The sequence below is a fragment of the Calidris pugnax genome, unplaced genomic scaffold (assembly GCF_001431845.1).
Source record: "Calidris pugnax isolate Ruff unplaced genomic scaffold, ASM143184v1 scaffold28, whole genome shotgun sequence".
Taxonomy (NCBI): Eukaryota; Metazoa; Chordata; class Aves; order Charadriiformes; family Scolopacidae; genus Calidris; species Calidris pugnax.
Genome location: NW_015090842.1, coordinates 11,574,352 through 11,593,240, shown reverse-complemented (window position 1 = coordinate 11,593,240; position 18,889 = coordinate 11,574,352). Strand labels below are relative to the sequence as shown.

General features: G+C 46.1%; 3 protein-coding genes across 3 annotated transcripts in view; 1 reads left to right on the top strand and 2 right to left on the bottom strand.

The window, feature by feature from the left end:
* Positions 1-4,533, bottom strand: part of LOC106888248 (carbohydrate sulfotransferase 5-like) — a 12,056-nt gene extending 7,523 nt beyond the window's left edge. The window contains exon 1 of the mRNA XM_014942324.1: positions 4,405-4,533. Coding sequence (XP_014797810.1) covers positions 4,405-4,496 — 92 coding nt within the window. The 5' untranslated portion in view covers positions 4,497-4,533. The remainder of the gene's footprint in view (positions 1-4,404) is intronic.
* On the bottom strand, positions 4,468-8,220 carry TMEM231 (transmembrane protein 231). The gene is made up of 7 exons (XM_014942327.1): positions 7,974-8,220; positions 7,727-7,896; positions 6,602-6,730; positions 5,882-6,025; positions 5,526-5,607; positions 5,288-5,393; positions 4,468-4,690 (listed from the first exon to the last, which is right to left on the bottom strand). Exons 1-7 carry the CDS (start codon positions 8,113-8,115, stop codon positions 4,501-4,503), a joined length of 963 nt encoding a protein of 320 aa, XP_014797813.1. The 5' UTR covers positions 8,116-8,220; the 3' UTR covers positions 4,468-4,500.
* Positions 8,221-8,357: 137 nt separating this feature from the next.
* On the top strand, positions 8,358-14,683 carry GABARAPL2 (GABA(A) receptor-associated protein like 2). Its single transcript, XM_014942328.1, has 4 exons — positions 8,358-8,630; positions 8,988-9,043; positions 13,265-13,437; positions 14,103-14,683. Exons 1-4 carry the CDS (start codon positions 8,597-8,599, stop codon positions 14,191-14,193), a joined length of 354 nt encoding a protein of 117 aa, XP_014797814.1. The 5' UTR covers positions 8,358-8,596; the 3' UTR covers positions 14,194-14,683.
* The last annotated feature ends 4,206 nt before the right edge of the window (positions 14,684-18,889 follow it).

The following is an 18,889-nucleotide window of genomic DNA, read 5'->3' as shown; positions in this document are numbered from 1 at the left end:
AGGGGAGGGGAGGGGAGGGGAAGAGGAGGGTCCGCGCCCCCAGACAGGCCGCTTGAGGAATAAGCGTGGAGACGGGTTCTTTCACCTGAGCATCACCCCTTAAAACACTCCTGAAGCGCCGCTCTCGCACCTCCACGTCCCAGCGACTATTTACTCGCAGCTGCTTTTTCCTTTTACAGAAACCTGATTCATCCCACCACGGCTCCGTGTCCTTCCTCAGCGCACAGCATTTAGGTGACTCTTGGACACACATGTACACAGAAGATCCGTGTAGTAACACTATGATGCATTGCAGCCGTATTTGTCTTTTTATTTTCTGTTGCTTAGCAGGCCAAAGGAAGAGTCACGGAATCACAGAATTGTTGGAGTTGCAAGGGACCTTCTAAAGATCATCCAGTCCAATCCCCCAGCCAAAGCAGGGTTGCCCAGAGCACATCACTCAGGACAGCATCCAGGTGGGTCTTGAAAATGTCCAGGGAAGGGGACTCCACACCCTCCCTGGGCAGCCTGTTCCAGGGCTTTCTCATCCTCACTAGAAAGAAGTTCTTCCTCAGATTTGAGTGGAACTTCTTATGTTCCAGCTTGTGCCCATTGCCCCTCATCCTGTCCCTGGGAACCACTGAAAAGAGTCCTCCTCCATCCTCCTTCAACCCACCCTTTAGATACTTGTCAGCATTAATAAGGTCTCCCCTCAGCCTTCTCTTCTCCAGGCTAAAGAGTCCCAGCTCTCTCAGCCTTTCCCCATAAGGGAGATGCTCCAATCCCTCAATCTTCTCTGTTGCCCTACGCTGGAGTCTCCCCAGTAGTTCCCTGTCTCTCTTGAACTGGGGAGCCCAGCACTGGACACAGTATTCCAGTTGTGGCCTCACCAGTGCAGAGTAGAGGGGGAGAATGACCTCCCTGGACCTGCTGGTGACACACTTCCCTATGCAGCCCAGGATTCCACTGGCTCTCTTGGCGACAAGGGCACATTGCTGGCAATGTCCTTACAGAGAGCTTTCGGAGAAAGATTCCTCCTTCCCAAAGCCCCTTTAATGCTAGTGCCGCGGATTTTAGGAATACTTTTTCCTTGTACTTCAGTTGCTACAGCCATAACATCTTACCTTGTTTCTGTTGCTTGGTTACTCACAGAAGTAGAATCCCTCTCCAAGTTTTGAAAAGGAATCAGAACCATGAACTATGTCAGTACAAAAGCAACCTAGGGAGTTACCACCACAGAGGTAACAAAACCAGGTTTTTTTTTGCCTTGTCCTTACTGCTCCCTTTACACTGCATTCACTTACTAGTCCCAGTCATGAAACGTGTGTCTTTCAAAAGAAATGGAGGGATTGCTTCAGGTCATACTAAACAGTTGCATGCCACCTGCAACCAATTACTCTTTTTGCTTTCCTTCTTTTAATTTAAATAGTTCTCCTCTTAAATTACTGCAGAGGATTTTTTCAGCTTTCTCCTTCTAAAGGCAAATAGAACATAAGGATATTTTTCTCTATATTTCCCAAACAAGACCTATTCACCATTTCTTAGCTCATGTGCATTCACTGAACTGTTGCTCTGAGCAGCATATTTGTCATAACTTAATGTGGAAGAATACAATAGGAGAGAAAAGTGAAATAGGCGTAATGGAGTCTCCCAGTATTATTGTTGTTTTCTGGCGTTATCCTCTTTCATGTTCCAGTTGCTACCTGAAACTGGCTTCTGTTCAGCTTGAAGGACTGTTACACGATCCATTTTGGGGGAGCTCAAACCCTTAAAATGGGGTTTCTATGGTCTCTCCCAAGACCATTCTCTGCCTTTCTAATCGCAGAATCACAGAATCTTCATGATTGGAAGGGACCTTTGAGATCATCGAGTCCAACCACAAAAAATAAATATAAAAAAACCAAAACAAACCCATACCAAAAAAACCCACAAACAGACACAACCCAACAATCTCAGGCACTAGAGCATGCCCTGAAGTGCCACGTCTACACATTTCTTAAATACCTCCAGGGATAACAACTCCACCACCTCCCTGGGCAGGCTGTTCCAGTGCCTGACCACTCTCTCAGTAAAGTAATTCTTCCTAATATCTAATTTAAACCTCCCCTGCTGCAACTTCAGACCATTTCCTCTGGTCCTGTCATTATTTCTTTGGGAGAAGAGGCCAACACCCACCTCTCTACACCCTCCTTTTAGGGCCAATGAGGTCCCCCCTCAGCCTCCTCTTCTCCAAACTAAACATGCCCAGTTCCCTCAGCCTCTCCTCATAGGACTTGTTCTCTAGACCCCTCACCAGCTTGGTGGCTCTCCTCTGGACACGCTCCAGCAGCTCAATGTCCTTCTTGTAGTGAGGGGCCCAAAACTGAACACAGCATTTGAGGTGAGGCCTCACCAGTGCCCATCATTGCCCTACTCCTGCTTGCCTGTTCCTGTTACAGGCCAGGATGCTCTTGGTCTTCTTGGCCACCTGGGCACACTGCTGGCTCATGTTCAGCCGGCTGTCCACCAACACCCCCAGGTCCTTTGCTGCCAGGCAGCTTTCCAGCCACTCTTCCCCAAGCCTGTAGCATTGCCTGGGATTGTTGTGACCGAAATACAGGACCCGGCACTTGGCCTTATTAAACCTCATCCCATTGGCCTTGGCCCGTTGATCCAGTCTGTCCAGATCCCGCTGGAGTGCCTTCCGACCCTCAAGCAGATCAACACTCCCCCCTAGTTTGGCATCATCTGCAAACTTACTGACAGTGCACTCAATCCCCTTACCTAGATCATCAATAAAGATATTAAACAATACTGGCCCCAAAACTGAGCCCTGAGGGACACCACGGGTGACTGGCCACCAACAGGATTTGACCCCAGTTCATTCAGGAAACTGACTTGTCTGAAAAAGTTAATATATTTGGTAAAGATGATCTTCACCATAACGAACTCCCTAAATTAACTCATGCAGTCACACAACCACCACTGCAAGGGAGAAGAGCTGGGACTAGAGCAGACCAGATGTACGTCTGCTTGAGATAGTGGGGAAACAAGCTCACAGGCCCCTTCGTTCATCCTGTGTAGGGCCTAGAAACACTAAAAAGCACCAGGAAGTTGCTCCCACCCTGTGCGCCCTGATACAAAGGCAATTACCAGTAGTCCAAGGCTGCTGGGTATAGGCTTCAAAGATCAAAAAGCAGTATATATAAAATGTATATATCAGCAAATGCTCCTTGCAATAATTTACAATTGACATGTAAGTTCTCATTTCACAGCAACAAAGGTGTGTTGATTAGCCAAGATATGGCTCCCCGCATTAATGTTTCACTTGTATTGAAGAATAGGCTGGAGCCCGTCCAGCGCGTAAAAGATGGGAGAAACCCGAGCTGCAAGACCACAAAGTTTAAAATAACCTTAAACAGAAGATCAAAAAGAAGCAGGCCATTCTGAAAAAGTAAAAAGGAATAGGCAGGTCTTCACACTGCCGGGATGTTGAATTCTAAAGGACAATGGCCAAAGATGGAGTGCTGCTGTACAAGTTGCTCTTTCGCATTTCGTAGCTGCACCATGTCTTAAGAGATCAATAGAACCAACCAAAAACACTCAGAATTTTGTTAAGCAGCATCTAGAATTGTTTTAGACTCTCTCCTGCTGTAACACTGCTTTGCTAAAATTAAATCTTAACTACAAAACTGAAAAACATAATGTAAATCTTGTTGTTTTCCCTTTCAAGCTTGCCTGGCGTAAAAAGTAAGGCCAGAAAGAGAAAATAAACTTAAATCATCTTCCCTGCCATCAAGACTAAGGGACAAAGTCTTTCAGTGCTCCCCATGTTAATGTAAGTGATTTAACTACCAGGCTTATCCATTTTGTGAATTCGCAATTCACAATTAATGGCCTAGTGCTACAGGAATAAAGCCAATAGGAAAGTTCATGCAAACCTCACAGACACTATCACCCTCATCCCAGTTTCTCACATCAATCTTGAATTTATCCATCATCCAATTTAATAACTAAATCAGCGAGCACATGTAGCCGCAGTTACAGAAGTGTGGCTCTGACACCAACTCATCCATACATTTTTTCACATCCTTTACATTTTTCCCTTTCATAATGCACATAAATGCACATACAATAGCTCTTGACAGAACTCTAACTCAGCAGTGACTTAATTTACAAGACAGTAAAAATGGTTTATGTTGTTACTGTTAGCATATTATTTTCAGTCTTCACAGTTTAGCAAAATTAAGATCATGCAAAAGCAGTCTCATTGCTTTCTACTGGTTTTTAAAGTGTGTTGCAGTCACAAAAAAATAACTCGGTTCTTCTTTAACTGTCAAAAATATTAAAATTTTCAGTCCCAAAGCAGTGGTCCCAGAGAAATCGATGAATGCAAATGCATTTAAAAAAGGAAGCACAAACAGAATATACTTGGAACATACTTACAAAGTTCTGGTCTTCTGAAGTAAAAAAGTGTATAAAGAATAAAAGCAGGTATCTGTTTTTGAACTGTATGTCTTTAAAGTGTCCTTAGGCATCTCCTCAGGACTGGTGCGGTTTGTAGGACATTACTGGAGACACTGGCAGAACTGGTGATACTGGAATTGTAGTCAACACCTGATTCTGGAACATAAACATTTTAATCCTGCCAAACATCCAAAGAAAAATTAGGAGAATGCTGACATACTGGATCCAGGCAAATTTAATCATTTCCCAAAATCCTGGCTGATATTTAAAGAAAGTCAAGGAGTTTTAACAAAGAAGCTTCTGATATTACCACTGCAATAACTAAATAAAGGAACTCAGACGTGGAAAGGCACAAAACTCGTGGGGAGTTTTTTGTGGGGAAAAAAAAAATCCAGGTCTGTTTGAACAGACAATCTGTAATGGATTTGCCACATCCACTGAGGGATGATTATGTGGTGAGCTTACCTTGCATACAGATGTCTAATGCTTTGCTTTAGGTCACAGAATACAGTACCATGCTATGCTAGTGGCATCCATGACAGATTGGGACAGCGGGTGCTGCAGGAGCAAAGTGAGACTTACGTTCTCAGGATATTCACTGTGAAATGGCCAAGAAACTGCCTTAAAGGCCAGTTAAGCCAGGCTGAAAAAGCAACACAGGTTCCCAGTGGAAAAAAGGCAAAAAGTGGCTACGCAAGCAGAACCATCTGGGGGAACCAGCAAATAGAACTATAGCAATTGCTTAGGTACCAATGGAAAAGTTTAGCAGCAAATCTAGAAGAAAAGTTCTCATTTGGCCTATATGTAACAGCCCAAATAATGCAACCCAGTTATGTCACGTTATGCAGTTTTCAAAGGATATAAGATAACTTCCACTGGGTAACGAATAGTGGCATTAATGATAAATGGTGTATCTGCTGCTCTTCCAGTCATCCAAACAGGGTTGGGATCTGAAAAGACGGTTGTCACTAAAGTGGGGAAAGGAAACATCCGGGTTAAGGGGCTTTTCAGTCTTAGGACAGAACTCAAATCCTCACAGAACAGCTGCCAATAGCTAACTACTGCTGTCCTGCAATTCCCAGCTACACGTTCAGGCTTACCATTTCTCTCCCAGTAGGCTGCAATAATGTTCATTAGATCATAGTCACTTGCAAAAGGACTTGTGCCATTGACCACAGACACCTACAGCAAGGAGACACCTGCGTTATTCCTCCACTCTTCAAGAAAGTATTTCTACCGAGTTTGTTACCCAAAGTAATCATGCCCATGAAGGAATGCACACGAACATCAGACTGAACATCTTGGCAGAATAACCTCTTCCACCTCTAGCTTAACAAGAAAACATCAGTTCCAAAGAAGAGTACAAAGCAAGAGTACAAATAATTAGGGTACCACCCATCCTGCTAGGAGGATAAAAGGGTGGGAAATTGACGGGGAAGGAAAAAGGTTTCCTCACATTGTATCTGGTATCCAGTCCACAATAGTTAAGTAGTTGCCTCTGGTTCAATTTCAGGTCTCCATTCATGTAGAGCTGAGACCCTGGCACAGGAGAAAAAAACTGAAGAAACGCCATGCTCTGCATCACAAATGTTGACATTCTCTGAAATGGAGAACACGAGAAATGAGAATTTAGGGGGCAAGGGAAACACAATACACTTTTCTACCTCTTTGTATCTAGAGATTATCTGCATGGATTTGATTTTTTTCTGGCTCCCAAGCTTCAGATCATTACAGTATTCTAAACTAGGGAACCTCAAGTAAGAAATATTAATTACTTCTTTTTTTTTTTTTTCAAGTGAACTACCTTAGTTGTTAGTTAGCTAACTCTATAAACCAAAGTTCCACAAGAAAGTTAGTGAAGGCCAACAGCACGTGGCTAATGACAATTTGACTTGCCATAATACGCAAAAAGCAGCAAGATGCTTAAACACATTCATTGGAGACACACTTTAAAATATGCAGGAGTCAAAGCCAGCTAAGGACTCCTGCTCTGCAATAAGAACCAAACAAGGAAGTTACTTAGACCTTACTACCACTCCATCTGGAGGAAAATTTTCACTTTTACTGTACAACAAATGTGTTGTGAATATTGAAACTCTCTGTGATACTACTCACTGACCTAATACTTCAGCACAAATTAAGGACTGTCACAGCAAATAAAAGTAAAAATGCTCACATAAAGATGGTAGGAAAAGAGTAGAATCAGCTGAACACCAACTATGTGCTCTGTAGGTTGTAGTGGAAGTTCCAGTTTAAAATGCAACTGATCCATTTTGCCATCTTGATTTTTGTCTTCCTCTCTAGCCTAAAAGAATCAATAAGGTTTTTTTTAGAGGAGAACTTCCTTTAGAAAGAAAAACAACTGCAGCATGCACATACTAAAGAAGCAAATAAACTGCGTAGATAAGAAGGCAATAAAAAGCTGCTTGACTTCATAGATACAGGGTGAGACAAGCAAGAAGCCTTTAATTTGGTCTGTTATACAATGTCTCATATGCCCCCCCCAGAGAGAGAAAGCTCTTCAAGGTCTCTTCTGCCCTATGCCCTTCCAACCACCTTCCCTGCATGCTAAAAGTCATGCCTTAGTGCTGGATCTTCTGTCACATCCTGTGCAAACATGCCACTGACCATCAGGCTTTTGCCTCTTGCCATTGCAACCTGCCTCTTAACAGCTTCTGTATGCCAATTCCTGGTTGTGAGCCAAGGTTTGCTACGCTTCTGCCCCACAAGTGCCCAGCACTCCAGCTATTTGCAAAAGTAACAGGACTCTTAACAGAGGTAATGCAGAAAAATAACTGCCACTGTTGAAGCCCAGAAGCAACAACAGCTGCAGGGCAGAGGCTATGTGCTTTCGGAAGCACAGACTGGCTTTCAAACCCAAGGGCCACCTACTAATCCCTGCAAACTTAAGATCATAATAAGCCACATGGCGGGGGGTAAAGTAGGTAGGACAACCAATTTGAGGGAAGTAACTGATGTGTTCACACAAACCATCAGTGGTGCTCAGGGACACAGTTTAGTGGTGGACATGGTAGTGTCAGGTTAATGGTTGGACTCGATGATCTTAAGGGTCTTTTCCAACCTAAATGATTCTATAACACTGAGAGGGAGTAAAACCGGACTGGTGAAAAATCACATGTCCCAGGCGAATTTTGGTGTGAGGCACAATGTTATGTGTGAACCTGCTGCTACCGGGCGGCAGCAGTGCGTGACAGGCCGCCTGCTCACAGGCACCGCCGACACTCGTCCCCTGCTCCCACTCTCCAGCCCTCCTGCCCCCCGCCGCCGCGGGCAGGCCTACCGACAGGAGCGGGACCCGCAGCCGGTCCTCCTGCAGCCTGTTGAACGCCGGGAAGGTGCTCCACGCCAAGAAGCTGCCCGGGCCGGAGCCGATGGTGGCCACGAAAAGCACCTCGTACCGGAACCGTACAGTGGGCTGCTCCCGGTACGAGCTCTGCTTCAGCCAGAAACCTGCGGGTAGAGACAGCGCCAAGGCCTCAGCACCGCGCCGGGCCGGGCGGGCCGGGGTAGGGTGGTGCGGCCCTCACCGTGGCTCCGGTAGGCCACCAGCAGCGGCGGCACGTAAGTAAGCACCGTGATGAGCGCCAGGGCCAAGGCGGCGGCGGAGCAGAGCCCGGCCCGGTAGCGGGTGTGGAACGCGGGGTGAGAGAACAGCTCCACCACCGCCATGACCCTCACCCTGGCAACGGCGGAGCGCCGGACTGACGGGACGCCCAGCCTATCAGACGAGGGGAGGGCGGGCGCGCCAGCCAATGAGCGTCCACCGCCCGCATTCCGGGACCGGCGGTTGCGGAGAGGCGAGAGAGCGGCCGAGAAAGGCAGCGGGACGGAGCCGGGGGACTCCCGACGCGGCGACGGAGCCCGCGATGAGGCTTCGAGCGCTCCCGGGAAGGCCTCGGGCAGCCGGTGACGGTGACGGCGCGGCCGGCTGCTCCCACCCCGCCCCTCGCCGGCCCGGCCGGAAGCGCTGCGTTTCGGGGGGTTGCTAGGGTAACGGGCGAGCCGGAAGTCCCGCCTGCCGAGCCGTGGCTGCTGTTGTTGTTGTGACAGGGCTCGGTGACAGCCACAGGCCCGGCCGCCCGGCAGAGCCCCCGCCCGCCCGCACACCGGGCCCTCCCGCCGCTGGCTCCGCTCCCCGCCGGCCCGCGCCATGAAGTGGATGTTCAAGGAGGATCATGCGCTGGGTAAGGGTGGGCCCGGGCCGGGCGCTGCCCGCCGGCGGCCCCGCCGCCTCCTCCTCCTCCTCCTCCTCCTCCTCCGCTGCCATCGGCCCCGCGGCCTCCCGCCTCTGCGCGCCCCGCTCGCCTCCCCCCGGCCGGGGGGGGGTGTCTCCTCTCTGGGGGGGTCAGCCGCCCGCGGCTCTCGGCGAAGGGCGGCGGTGATGGCCGGGGACGGCCTCCCTGAACGGCTGGAGACCCCCGCGGGGAGGGCACGGCGGTCGCGGTCCCCGCAGGCTCCGTCCCCGCGGGCGCTGCCCTCCCTGCCCAGGACACCGGCGATGCTATTGCTGTGCGGTGACTAATGACGAGTTTTGTTCGCAGAGCACAGATGTGTCGAGTCGGCAAAAATCCGAGCCAAATACCCTGACCGTGTCCCGGTGAGTAACCACACCAGCTTCATCTCAGCGCTCGGAGGCAAAGGTGGAGAAGCTGTTTCCATCCAGGCCTCTCTTCGTTGATCAGATCCTACTAAGTAAATTCATCTTGCTTTTTGCGCCCTTAGGTGTTTTTAGAGAGGCCCCAAACACACTAATCCAACACTGGCCCCTCGGCCCTGGTGCATATTGACAAGTAAACAAGAGCACCTGACTTTCTGAACACTTCCCAGGCACGTTTATGGTTTATCAGTGCCCTGGTTTCTTCTAATGGCAATTATAGCCCAGAAAATACCTTCAGTGTATTGAGGATTCGTTCTGTGCCTGATTCTAAGAGAGATCATAAACTGTTTCAACCTTGTCAATCTTCCATCCTGGTTATATAAGGAAGGTGATTTTCCCTCATGTATTCCATGCCTGTGACCAGTCTTATCGTGGTGAATCTCCCCCCACGCAAACCCTGTTGTTTGAAGAGCCAGTGCAAGTGGTGACCCCTCTTTTCTGGATTAATACCTACCTACCTACCTGCTAAATAGTGGATGACCTCTCTGCTTCACTCTGCAATCCCTTTTATCGTGTTTCAGTCAGTGGAATGACCACACTTCACATCCCTATGTAATGGGCTGGCAACACGGCCACATTCTCAGCTTACCTGCTTGTGAGTAAAATGTCTCCCATCCCATCTGAGCACGCAGGTTAATGCCACTCCTCTCCCACCTCTTCGTAAATAACTTACCCAACAGACAGCACAGCCCAGGGAAGAATCTCTAATCCCATTGACTTGCTCTGCTGCTGAGTTGCAGCTACTCATAGCATCCTCCCCAGTGCAGTCTGGCAAGCTGGAACGATCCGTGCCACTCCCTGCATGGCTAACCACCCCCTGAGCTATGGACTGTAGCATGCCAATGACCCTACATCTCCACACATACCCATTCGTCCAATCCATAACACTAGGGAAAAAAAAAAGATCGTGAAACTCATAGTGTGAGTCAGAATTACCTGATGCTGTATCAGGAATGGACAGCAAGGGGGGATGGATACAGGAATTAAATCTCACATCGCAGTGTGATGCTTTGTCTGGGATGATACATGTTTTCTTCTTAATGATTCAGGTTGAGCCACGTACCTTTCACAAAATTGTTGGCATCAAATATATTTTTGGTATCTAATAGTCAAAAAAGGTTTTCAGACTTAATGTATGTTTCCTGCTTTCCAGGTTATAGCCTGCATCCAGAGTGACATAGGTCAAAGTGACTTCAGTTCTCAGCTGCTGTGTCTGTCTACCTGGATTTAGAGATGTTGCAGTGGTTCAACCCTATTAAGATAAAATATGAACAGCCCGCCTCTGTCCTAGGCTAGACTTTTTAGGAATAAAATAGTAGGTGAAAGAAATTCATGCTTACTAAGCACTGCGATTTTAAATTTGCCTGTGGAATCAAGTGGTCTGAAAGGGTTAAAGGTATCTATAAGTTTTACTGGAAGCAGTTCACCAACAGCCTTGATTTCCATTATGACAGTTTCTGCTAAAATCCCTGGTGTGTTGTTGTAATCTTAAAAAAAAAAAAAAAGTATCAGTTGTTAAGGCTTCAATATTCCTTTCAGGCTATTCTTGCTCCTCTCTACAGTTCCCTCACACTAAATTGCAATGGGCAGCTCCTACGCCCTCCTTCTGTTTCTGTAGGCAGAGCTGAAGGAATTATAAGGAAAACCCTACCCTAAGGTAGCATATTTTGTAAATTTACTTGCGCATTACCTGTATCCTGTAGCAATGGGGAATGCAGAGCTAAGGAATGGAGACACTGGAACCTCTTGTAAGCCTTATTTCCCCACGTGCTGAATTTTTCCTTCAAGAACTAGCCTGTGTGGAGCAGTAAGTGTCAGGTCCTTTCCAGAAGTAATACTTAATTCTCCTTCTTCATGTACCTGTTGCTTTTTGTTTCGCTTTCTTTGTGGCCATCTTTCCTTCCTTCAGCCAATTTCTAATTTCCTAACCTATGAAGTAAGATATTCTGTCAGTTCAGCATAATACAAAGCAGAGAATGGTACCAGTGAGCGGTACCGTGACAACAGTAACACACTGGAACAAACAAGCGCCGTAGAGTGCAGTTAGTTATATTTAGAATAACGCGTATAAAAAAAAGAATATCTGCTTTCCAGTGATGAAATCAGTATGTTCTTGAAGACCTGGGTCTACAGACATCCTAAAAGAGGGATTAACATAGGAAGTCTTTTTTTCAAAGTTGCAAACAAAAGCCTGTTGATGCTGCAAACATCATCTTACCTCGGCATCTCCGCTGGGGTTCCTGCTTTCTGTTACCAAACGCTCCCAGAGCAGAAGATGGCCAAGTTCCTGTGGTGGCCTAGTAGCATAAGCATGGGTTGTGATTTTTTTTATCATTAGTAATTATTTTATTTTTTTTCCTCACGGTCTATATATCCCATCTGGTTCTCATTAATATATAGCTAAAACCTGCACTTTGTTAGTATGGTATCACTCTCATTCTGTAACTTCATCCAATCAGCTGAAGCTGTAACCATACGGTTTTTAACATCAGGTGTGTACATTGCTGGATTATCTGGCAGTGTAAGTCTGGTACGGCATGAGGCACACAGACAAGGTCACATCACAGCACCTTTCTGATGATTTGGTGGAGTGCCCAACTGGCATCCTTGGCAGGCAGCTGGTACCCCAGAGCTCTCACAGCCACGCTTCAGCGCTTGAGCCTGGCTGAAGTGCTTGGTGGCTAGCTGTGGGAAGGCAGTAATTGTTGCCAGGTTAATTACAGAAATGCAGAGAGCACGGATGTCAAATCAGAAGCAGTACTGCAAAGCACTGTGCAAAAATGAACGTGTGGAACTGCCAGAGTTTTAACTGTGTTCAGATGTAATACAGCTCCTCCAGCTCTGCACTGAGTGACCTGAAGCGTGCCCGTGCCTCTCTCTGCTTAGCCTGACAGCGTCTGACACACTGGTATGGGTTCTGTGATGGTACAGTGTGCTGCACGGATGAATACAAAAGGCTTCAGGGAGGGAAAAGGAAAAAAAAAAGCATTAATGAATACTCTAATGCTCTAGACGGAAGCCTGGGAGCCATTTTGGCATCTCTGGCTTGTGCACAACAGGTGAGATGGCAGATTAGATGCTGGACTAGGCTGGTGGGTCTCCCATTTACCTCAATACCAATTTTTTAGCTTCAATGTTACTGAAATCTATTTCTAATATTTCTTCCTTTTGTTTTCTTTTGCTGTATGCCATAGCAAGGCAGCTGGTTCTGTCATCTGTTAGGAGCAACTTGGGACATTGTTTAAAGAAGACAGTTAAGCTGGAAGGGTGGAGCTGTTGTGTTTATTAAACCTGTATTTCTTCATATTGTGGGACACTATTTAGTCATATGACAATTTAAAAGAGGATAGGGCATGCTTGTTGCAAACTAGAATTCTGTGTAAAACAAAACTTCAAGCAATGATGGTCACAGGTGTGTGTCCTGTGAGGAGCAGCTGAGGGCTCTGGGTTTGTCTAGTTTGGAGAAAAGGAGGCTGAGGGGTGACCTCATTGCTCTCTGCAGCTTCCTGAGGAGAAGACGTGGACAGGAAGGTGCTGAGCTCTTTTCCCTGGTATCCAGTGACAGGACACATGGGAATGGGGCAAAGCTGCATCAGGGGAGGTTCAGACTTGACATTAGGAGGCATTTCTTTACTGAGAGGGTGGTCAGACAGTGGAACAGGCTTCCTAGAGGTGGTTGGTGCCCCAAGCCTGTCAGTGTTTAAGAGGCATTTGGACAATGCTTTAATTTTCGGCCAGGGCAGTTGGACTAGATGGTTGTAGGTCCCTTGCAACTGAACTATTCTGTTCTACTTTCTTTTTACATTGCAATAACGACATAAACAAAGTAAGCAGCATCTGTACAAAGGGAATGCATTTCCTCACATCACCTGCCATTGCTGAGGCACCAGCACCGCAGTCGAGTTGAATTTTTCATGACTGCACTGCAGATAAATGGGGCAAGGAAGGAATATGGTTAAATGGATTCCTCAGTTTGTTACTGTCAGCTGGGGTAAGCGAGAAGACAGAAGTCCCAGACTTCTTCCTTCAATCACTGGATAGTTTAAGAGAAGAAGTACACAGAAGCCACTACTAAGCCTTAACTTTTCAGCAGGCGGTTTACCGAAGCTGTTTGTTCATGCCAATCCCAAAAAGCCTCACCTTCATCCCTGCGCTTTACAGGTCATAGTGGAGAAAGTCTCAGGATCTCAGATTGTTGACATTGACAAGAGGAAGTACTTAGTTCCGTCGGACATCACCGTGGCCCAGTTCATGTGGATCATCAGGAAGCGGATTCAGCTGCCATCTGAGAAAGCAATATTCCTCTTTGTAGACAAGACTGTCCCACAGTCCAGGTGAGAGGCTGTTCACTTGGTACTCAGAACCACGTCAGCAAGCCTGTGCCTATCAGAGGGACAGCAAGTCCCTTCTTTGAGGCTTATTTAGTGATTTCAGAAGGTGTTTGGGTTTTTTCCTCGTGACTTTGATAAACATCTTATTTCTTGAGCGAGGCTGAAAGGCAAGTTGACTCAGAAATATATATTATTACTACTTCAAATCATCACTTTTTAACAATATTGAAAAAAAAAAGCTTTTACTCCCCGAAACAACCTGGACCTCAAAGAAATAGTCCAAAAAGCACAAGTTTGATAAGAGTTGAGACCAGCTGTACATTCACGACTACACCAGGTGGAGGGAGAAATGAGGTTGCTCACACAAGCAGCAAGACATTAGTGCAGCTGCAATCAAGGAGGCTGCTATCAGGCATCAATAAGGGGTGATTCAGAACTTGAAATACATTCAGTGACCGATTTCCAATAGAATAGCTAAGCATTCTGACAAATGCATTTTGCTAGCTCAGGAGTCAACTGCTTTTCAGATACCCTCATTTTTCTACGTCAGTTTCCACACAGATTACAAACGTTAGCTTTTGTTAGTCATTGATTATGTGAGGTTCTGACTGTTACAATATGCAACTGTCACTATCCAAGCAAACCATTTCTCTTTTTTCCCCTTCAAGCTTAACTATGGGACAACTTTATGAGAAGGAAAAGGATGAGGATGGATTCTTGTACGTTGCCTACAGTGGAGAGAACACGTTTGGTTTCTGAATGGTGGGTCTCAGCTACTATCCCATCCTGCTGTGTATCTTGTAAATAGCTGATCATTTTCTGTTCTGACATCCACAGAAGTTCCTTCTATATACATGCGTTTGTAACTGGATTTATTTCTTAATATATTGCTAGGTCTTGTTTTATTAGACTGTTAAATTATCAAAAAAAAGTTTTGTTGTTTTTGTGCATATTTTTTTTTCTCATGGCTATGAATTCCCAGAGCCTCCCTCCTTTGGAGGATACACTTGATGACATTGATAAATAATAAAGCAAAGTAGTTGGGCTACTAAAACATGAAAAGAAGAATACGCATTTATTCTGTTTTGAGGTGTTAGTTTAAGAAAAATAAACCATTAAATTAGTATTGGGAGCACTGGATTTGCTAGCTTATCCTAAGCAGGAGCAAGATGCTGATCATGTTGAATTGAGCTAATATGTTCCTCTTTCTCAATTAACAAACAACTACAATAAAAATTCCTGTCACAAACAGGCAGTGCTGTCATTTCTTTACCTTAATTTTGTCCCAGGAAGTTATACATCACATTTAGTAGACACTATACAGCTGCTTAGATTATTTACTGTACAGCTTCTCAACCTTTGTATTGTAAGGACATTACAGAACCAATTATGTGAAAGACCAGCTTTACTCTACAGCAGAGTGATGCAGTTGAAATGCCTGGGTGACAGGAAGCCATCAAAGAGGGACCTGGACAAGCTCGAGAGGTGGGTCCATGCCAACCATGACAAGGTTCAACAAGGCCAAGTGCAAGGTCCTGCACCTGGGTTGGGGCAGCCCCCAGTATCAATACAGGCTGGGGGATGAAGGGACTGAGGGTGGGTGAAATGCTGGACACGAGCCAACAATGTGCACTCACACTCCAGAAAGCCAACTGTGTCCTGGGCTGCATCAAAAGCAGCCTGGCCAGCAGGTCAAGAGAGGTGATTCTGCCCCTCTCCTCTGCTCTGGTGAGACCCAACCTGGAGTACTGCGTCCAGCTTTGGAGCCCTCAGCACAGGAAGGACATGGACCTGTTGGAGGGGGTGCAGAGCTCACAAAAACAGAGGGCTGGGACATCTCTCCTATGAGGACAGGCTAAGAGAGTTGGGGCTGTTCAGCCTCTAGGGAGACCTTATTGTGTCAGTACTTAAAGGGGGATATAAGGATGAATTCTTTATAATCAGGGTGGCAAAACACTGGAACAGGTTGCCCAGAGAGGTGGCAGATGCCTCATCCCTGGAAAGATTCAAGGTCAGGTTGGATGGGGCTAGTTGAAGATGTCCCTGTTCATTGCAGGGGGGCTGGACAAGATGACCTTTAAAGGACCCTTCCAACCCCAACCACTCTATGATTCTACCTAGTTGAGGCAGACAAGCAGAATTAGAAATGCTATGTGCAAGAGAAAGAATTCACAATCAGTTCCTGTACCCAGCACAGCAAAAGCAGAGGTTTTGCCAAAAAACCAAAAAAAGTTGTTATTCATGAGGCTCTCAACTTCTCTCCAAATGGGCTCACCAGAGTTAGGCAGCTACTCTTGTACTCCTACAGGCAGAGGCAAACTTGGGGCTTGGAGTGAGGGGGTGTGTGCAGAGAAACAGAGGTAATTGACCTAATTGCAGAGTTGTGGAGTTCACACTTACATACTAAAGGATAACAGTAGTTAGAAAAAGTAGCATCACTCTGATGCTACTTTGAACTTCGTAAGCCAGCAAAGGAAACACTAATTACAGTTCAGATTCCCCATAAAAGTTCAACTTCATTTTCTCGCTACACGGTGCAGAAGAATTTAATTTTTAAAATGTTTCCAGTCACAGCAGAAACCTATCACTTTCCAAGTTTGACTTAAACTCATACCAACTCAAACTCCTATGAAGTCGCCTCGTGCCTGGAATGATGTTTGGCTCTACAGCTACTCACAGGCACTGGCAGAAGGACTCCAGAAGGAGAAGGCAGGAGCCTGTGGAATGTCTCTACCTCCATTACTGAGGCTCGTCCCAGTAAGAGCACAGCACGTGCCTCCTGCTTCTGAAAATGTGCTGCTGCTGCTTTCAGCGCGCCTTTCCATACTCGGAGCAGCAGCGCTGCAGCGTATAGCGCTGCTTCTGTAAACAATTCCAATGTTATGATCTAGGTGACTTTTGGAATACCCTTTATAAGCCTCTAAAAAAACCCACATAACTGCTCTCTGTAACATGTCTGTAATTATTAGGCTAGATTTAGAAGCCCGGGTACATAAGTAATTCCACAGAATGCAACAATAGATGTTCTACAGCAGTAACTTTACTTTTTATCTGCAGATGCACTTAAAATGGCAATAAAACATCAAAAGGCTTCCTTTCCAAATGCAGAGATGAAATGCATCCCTTTAGATACCACAGTCACTCTTATAAAAACTACGAAAAGCATTTGGGTCCCATCTGATCTTCCTTTTCTGTTAACTCTTCAGGATGGGGAAGGCATTTCAGCTTAGACACTGACTGAAGAAATACCTCACTATTCCCACAGCAACCTCTGACATAACAAAGCCAGTACCAGATGAATTTAGATGGTATTTCCTCAAAAATTATCTTGCTTCCACGGGTAAAGCACTGCTGCAACCCCCTTATTTTTATAATGACATTATCAGATTCTCAAGATGGTTATGCTTTGAGAGAAAGAGCTGCTGGGCCCCTCAACTACATTTGGCTCCCAATTTTACTCCAACACCATTTTTTTTCCTCCTTATCAACAGCAGCTTCCTAGAAGTAACTCACATTTCATTTCCATACTCGTGCCTGAAGCATTTTCTCCGGGTGTGGCTCCATAACCAGCCTAATGGCTTGTAACAAGTGCAAGGGAGCCTGGCTCTACCTCTTCCTGCCCTCCCCAGCACAGCCCTACTGCTTCCTTTCCTCTAGTGCCTACTGGGCTTATTGCAAAGCTGATGTAACTCCCAGTGAAAAGCTACACTTTGTTTTGGGCTCATATTATAAACCGAAGTTTGTACTGTCTACAAAGACAGTAATTTGAATAGTTTTCAATTTACTCTGAGCATACTGAGACCAGCCAGCGCTCCAGCCCGTGTAAGGTGAGCAGTGGGAGCAAACTGCAAAGATCCAAACCTCGCTTTTTTCAAAGGCGGTGGGATGCTGCGTGTCATCCCATGGAACTGCAGCCTCCAGCCCAAACAGATCGTTTACTTTTACACTTGAACACACACACTTGTTTCTACGCTCTAGTTTTGACCTCCTTGAAGATAAGCAGGCAGTGGGTCTGGCCTGCCTTCTTCCTATGACTGAAACCAGAATGATGTCTCCCATAGTGAAGCTGTTAGAGACATCCCACCCAAACCAAGGATTACACTTTCTCTGTTCTATTACATAGGGACCATTGGTCCCCATACGAGTTTGGGAAAGTCAAGGACCTCTCTAGGTTAATACAAATATGCTCCATACAGCATTTTTTCACACGCCTTGGGATCTTTCAGTGCCCTCACATGCTCTACTGCTCCCACTAACAATTGGTTGTCCTCATTAACCATGAACTGTGGGCACTTTGTTCCCCCAGCTTCACCCCTGCTTTCAACTGCTCCCCTGTGGCAGAGGCTCTGCATCCTGCTGCCCTCCCGACCCATTGCCCAGCTCTGATTTCAGTGCGTCAGCTGTTCCAGCGCAAAGGAGCGACGCAAGCTGGGAACACAGCGACTGCCACCTTCCAGGAGCAATTCTTCCAAAGATCTGCTAACAACAATGAAAAGTTTAGTTTGCTACCTCTTCCAAAAGCAGAGGCTGAGTTACCTCTTCTCTCCGCGTTTTTCCTTTCTGATTTTTAACACAGTTTCTCGGTACTGCCTACAGCATTTCCTGACATTTTGGAATTAAACAGATGCAGCATTTAATACTTATTTTCAATCCCAGAAATGTCACCCAGTTGAGTTTAAGCTCCTGCAGGGTTAGCTCCTCACAGCCTTTTAAATGCTGCTTTGTTTTAGCTCCTGCCTTCTCTTTGCATATTCATTGACTCACTCTGGGCTTAAGTATGTCCTCAACTCCATCCAAAAGTGAGGTTAACACCAGTGTTCAACACCTCTAGAACTGCTTTTAAAACCTGACAAGTAGCAGAAAGCAGCAGCCTACAGTTCACAAGTATTTTACAAGTGCCAGGAAAATCTTACCAGGAAACAATCTCTCCTAACAGCCAGGCTCAAGTTTTAGGAAAGAGTTAAAAGAATTTACATCGTATAACTGCTCATCTGAAAACTAGTGGGACGGCAAGACTACAGAACAACCAGCCTTATGTAACCCATTTAATATTGCAGCTGGATAGGAAATGGGAACATTCCAGCCTGGTCAGCGGGTTCACTACAGACTGTGTTGATTAACAAAGGGAAAGTAGGTATGCTAAGGTGTAGTTCCTGCAAGATTTTGGGGAAGGATAAACTTCAGGAGCCTGGAAACTTACTGGTTATCTCTTTAGGTACACTACAGGAGTCTGCCCTTGGAATGCTATTTGCTCAATTACAATAACTGCTACCATTTCCTCCTCAGCAGTTCACCCTGTGGCCCCTCTACAGTGGCATCTGGCCATTTTTCATCCCCTGATGACTCACGCAAGTCACCGCTCTCCATAATCCCCTGCCCTCTACAAACACATACTATCACTCCCCCTTTACCAATACAACCGGTCTTCCTGCGCGTTAGTGGATGGATTTGAGAG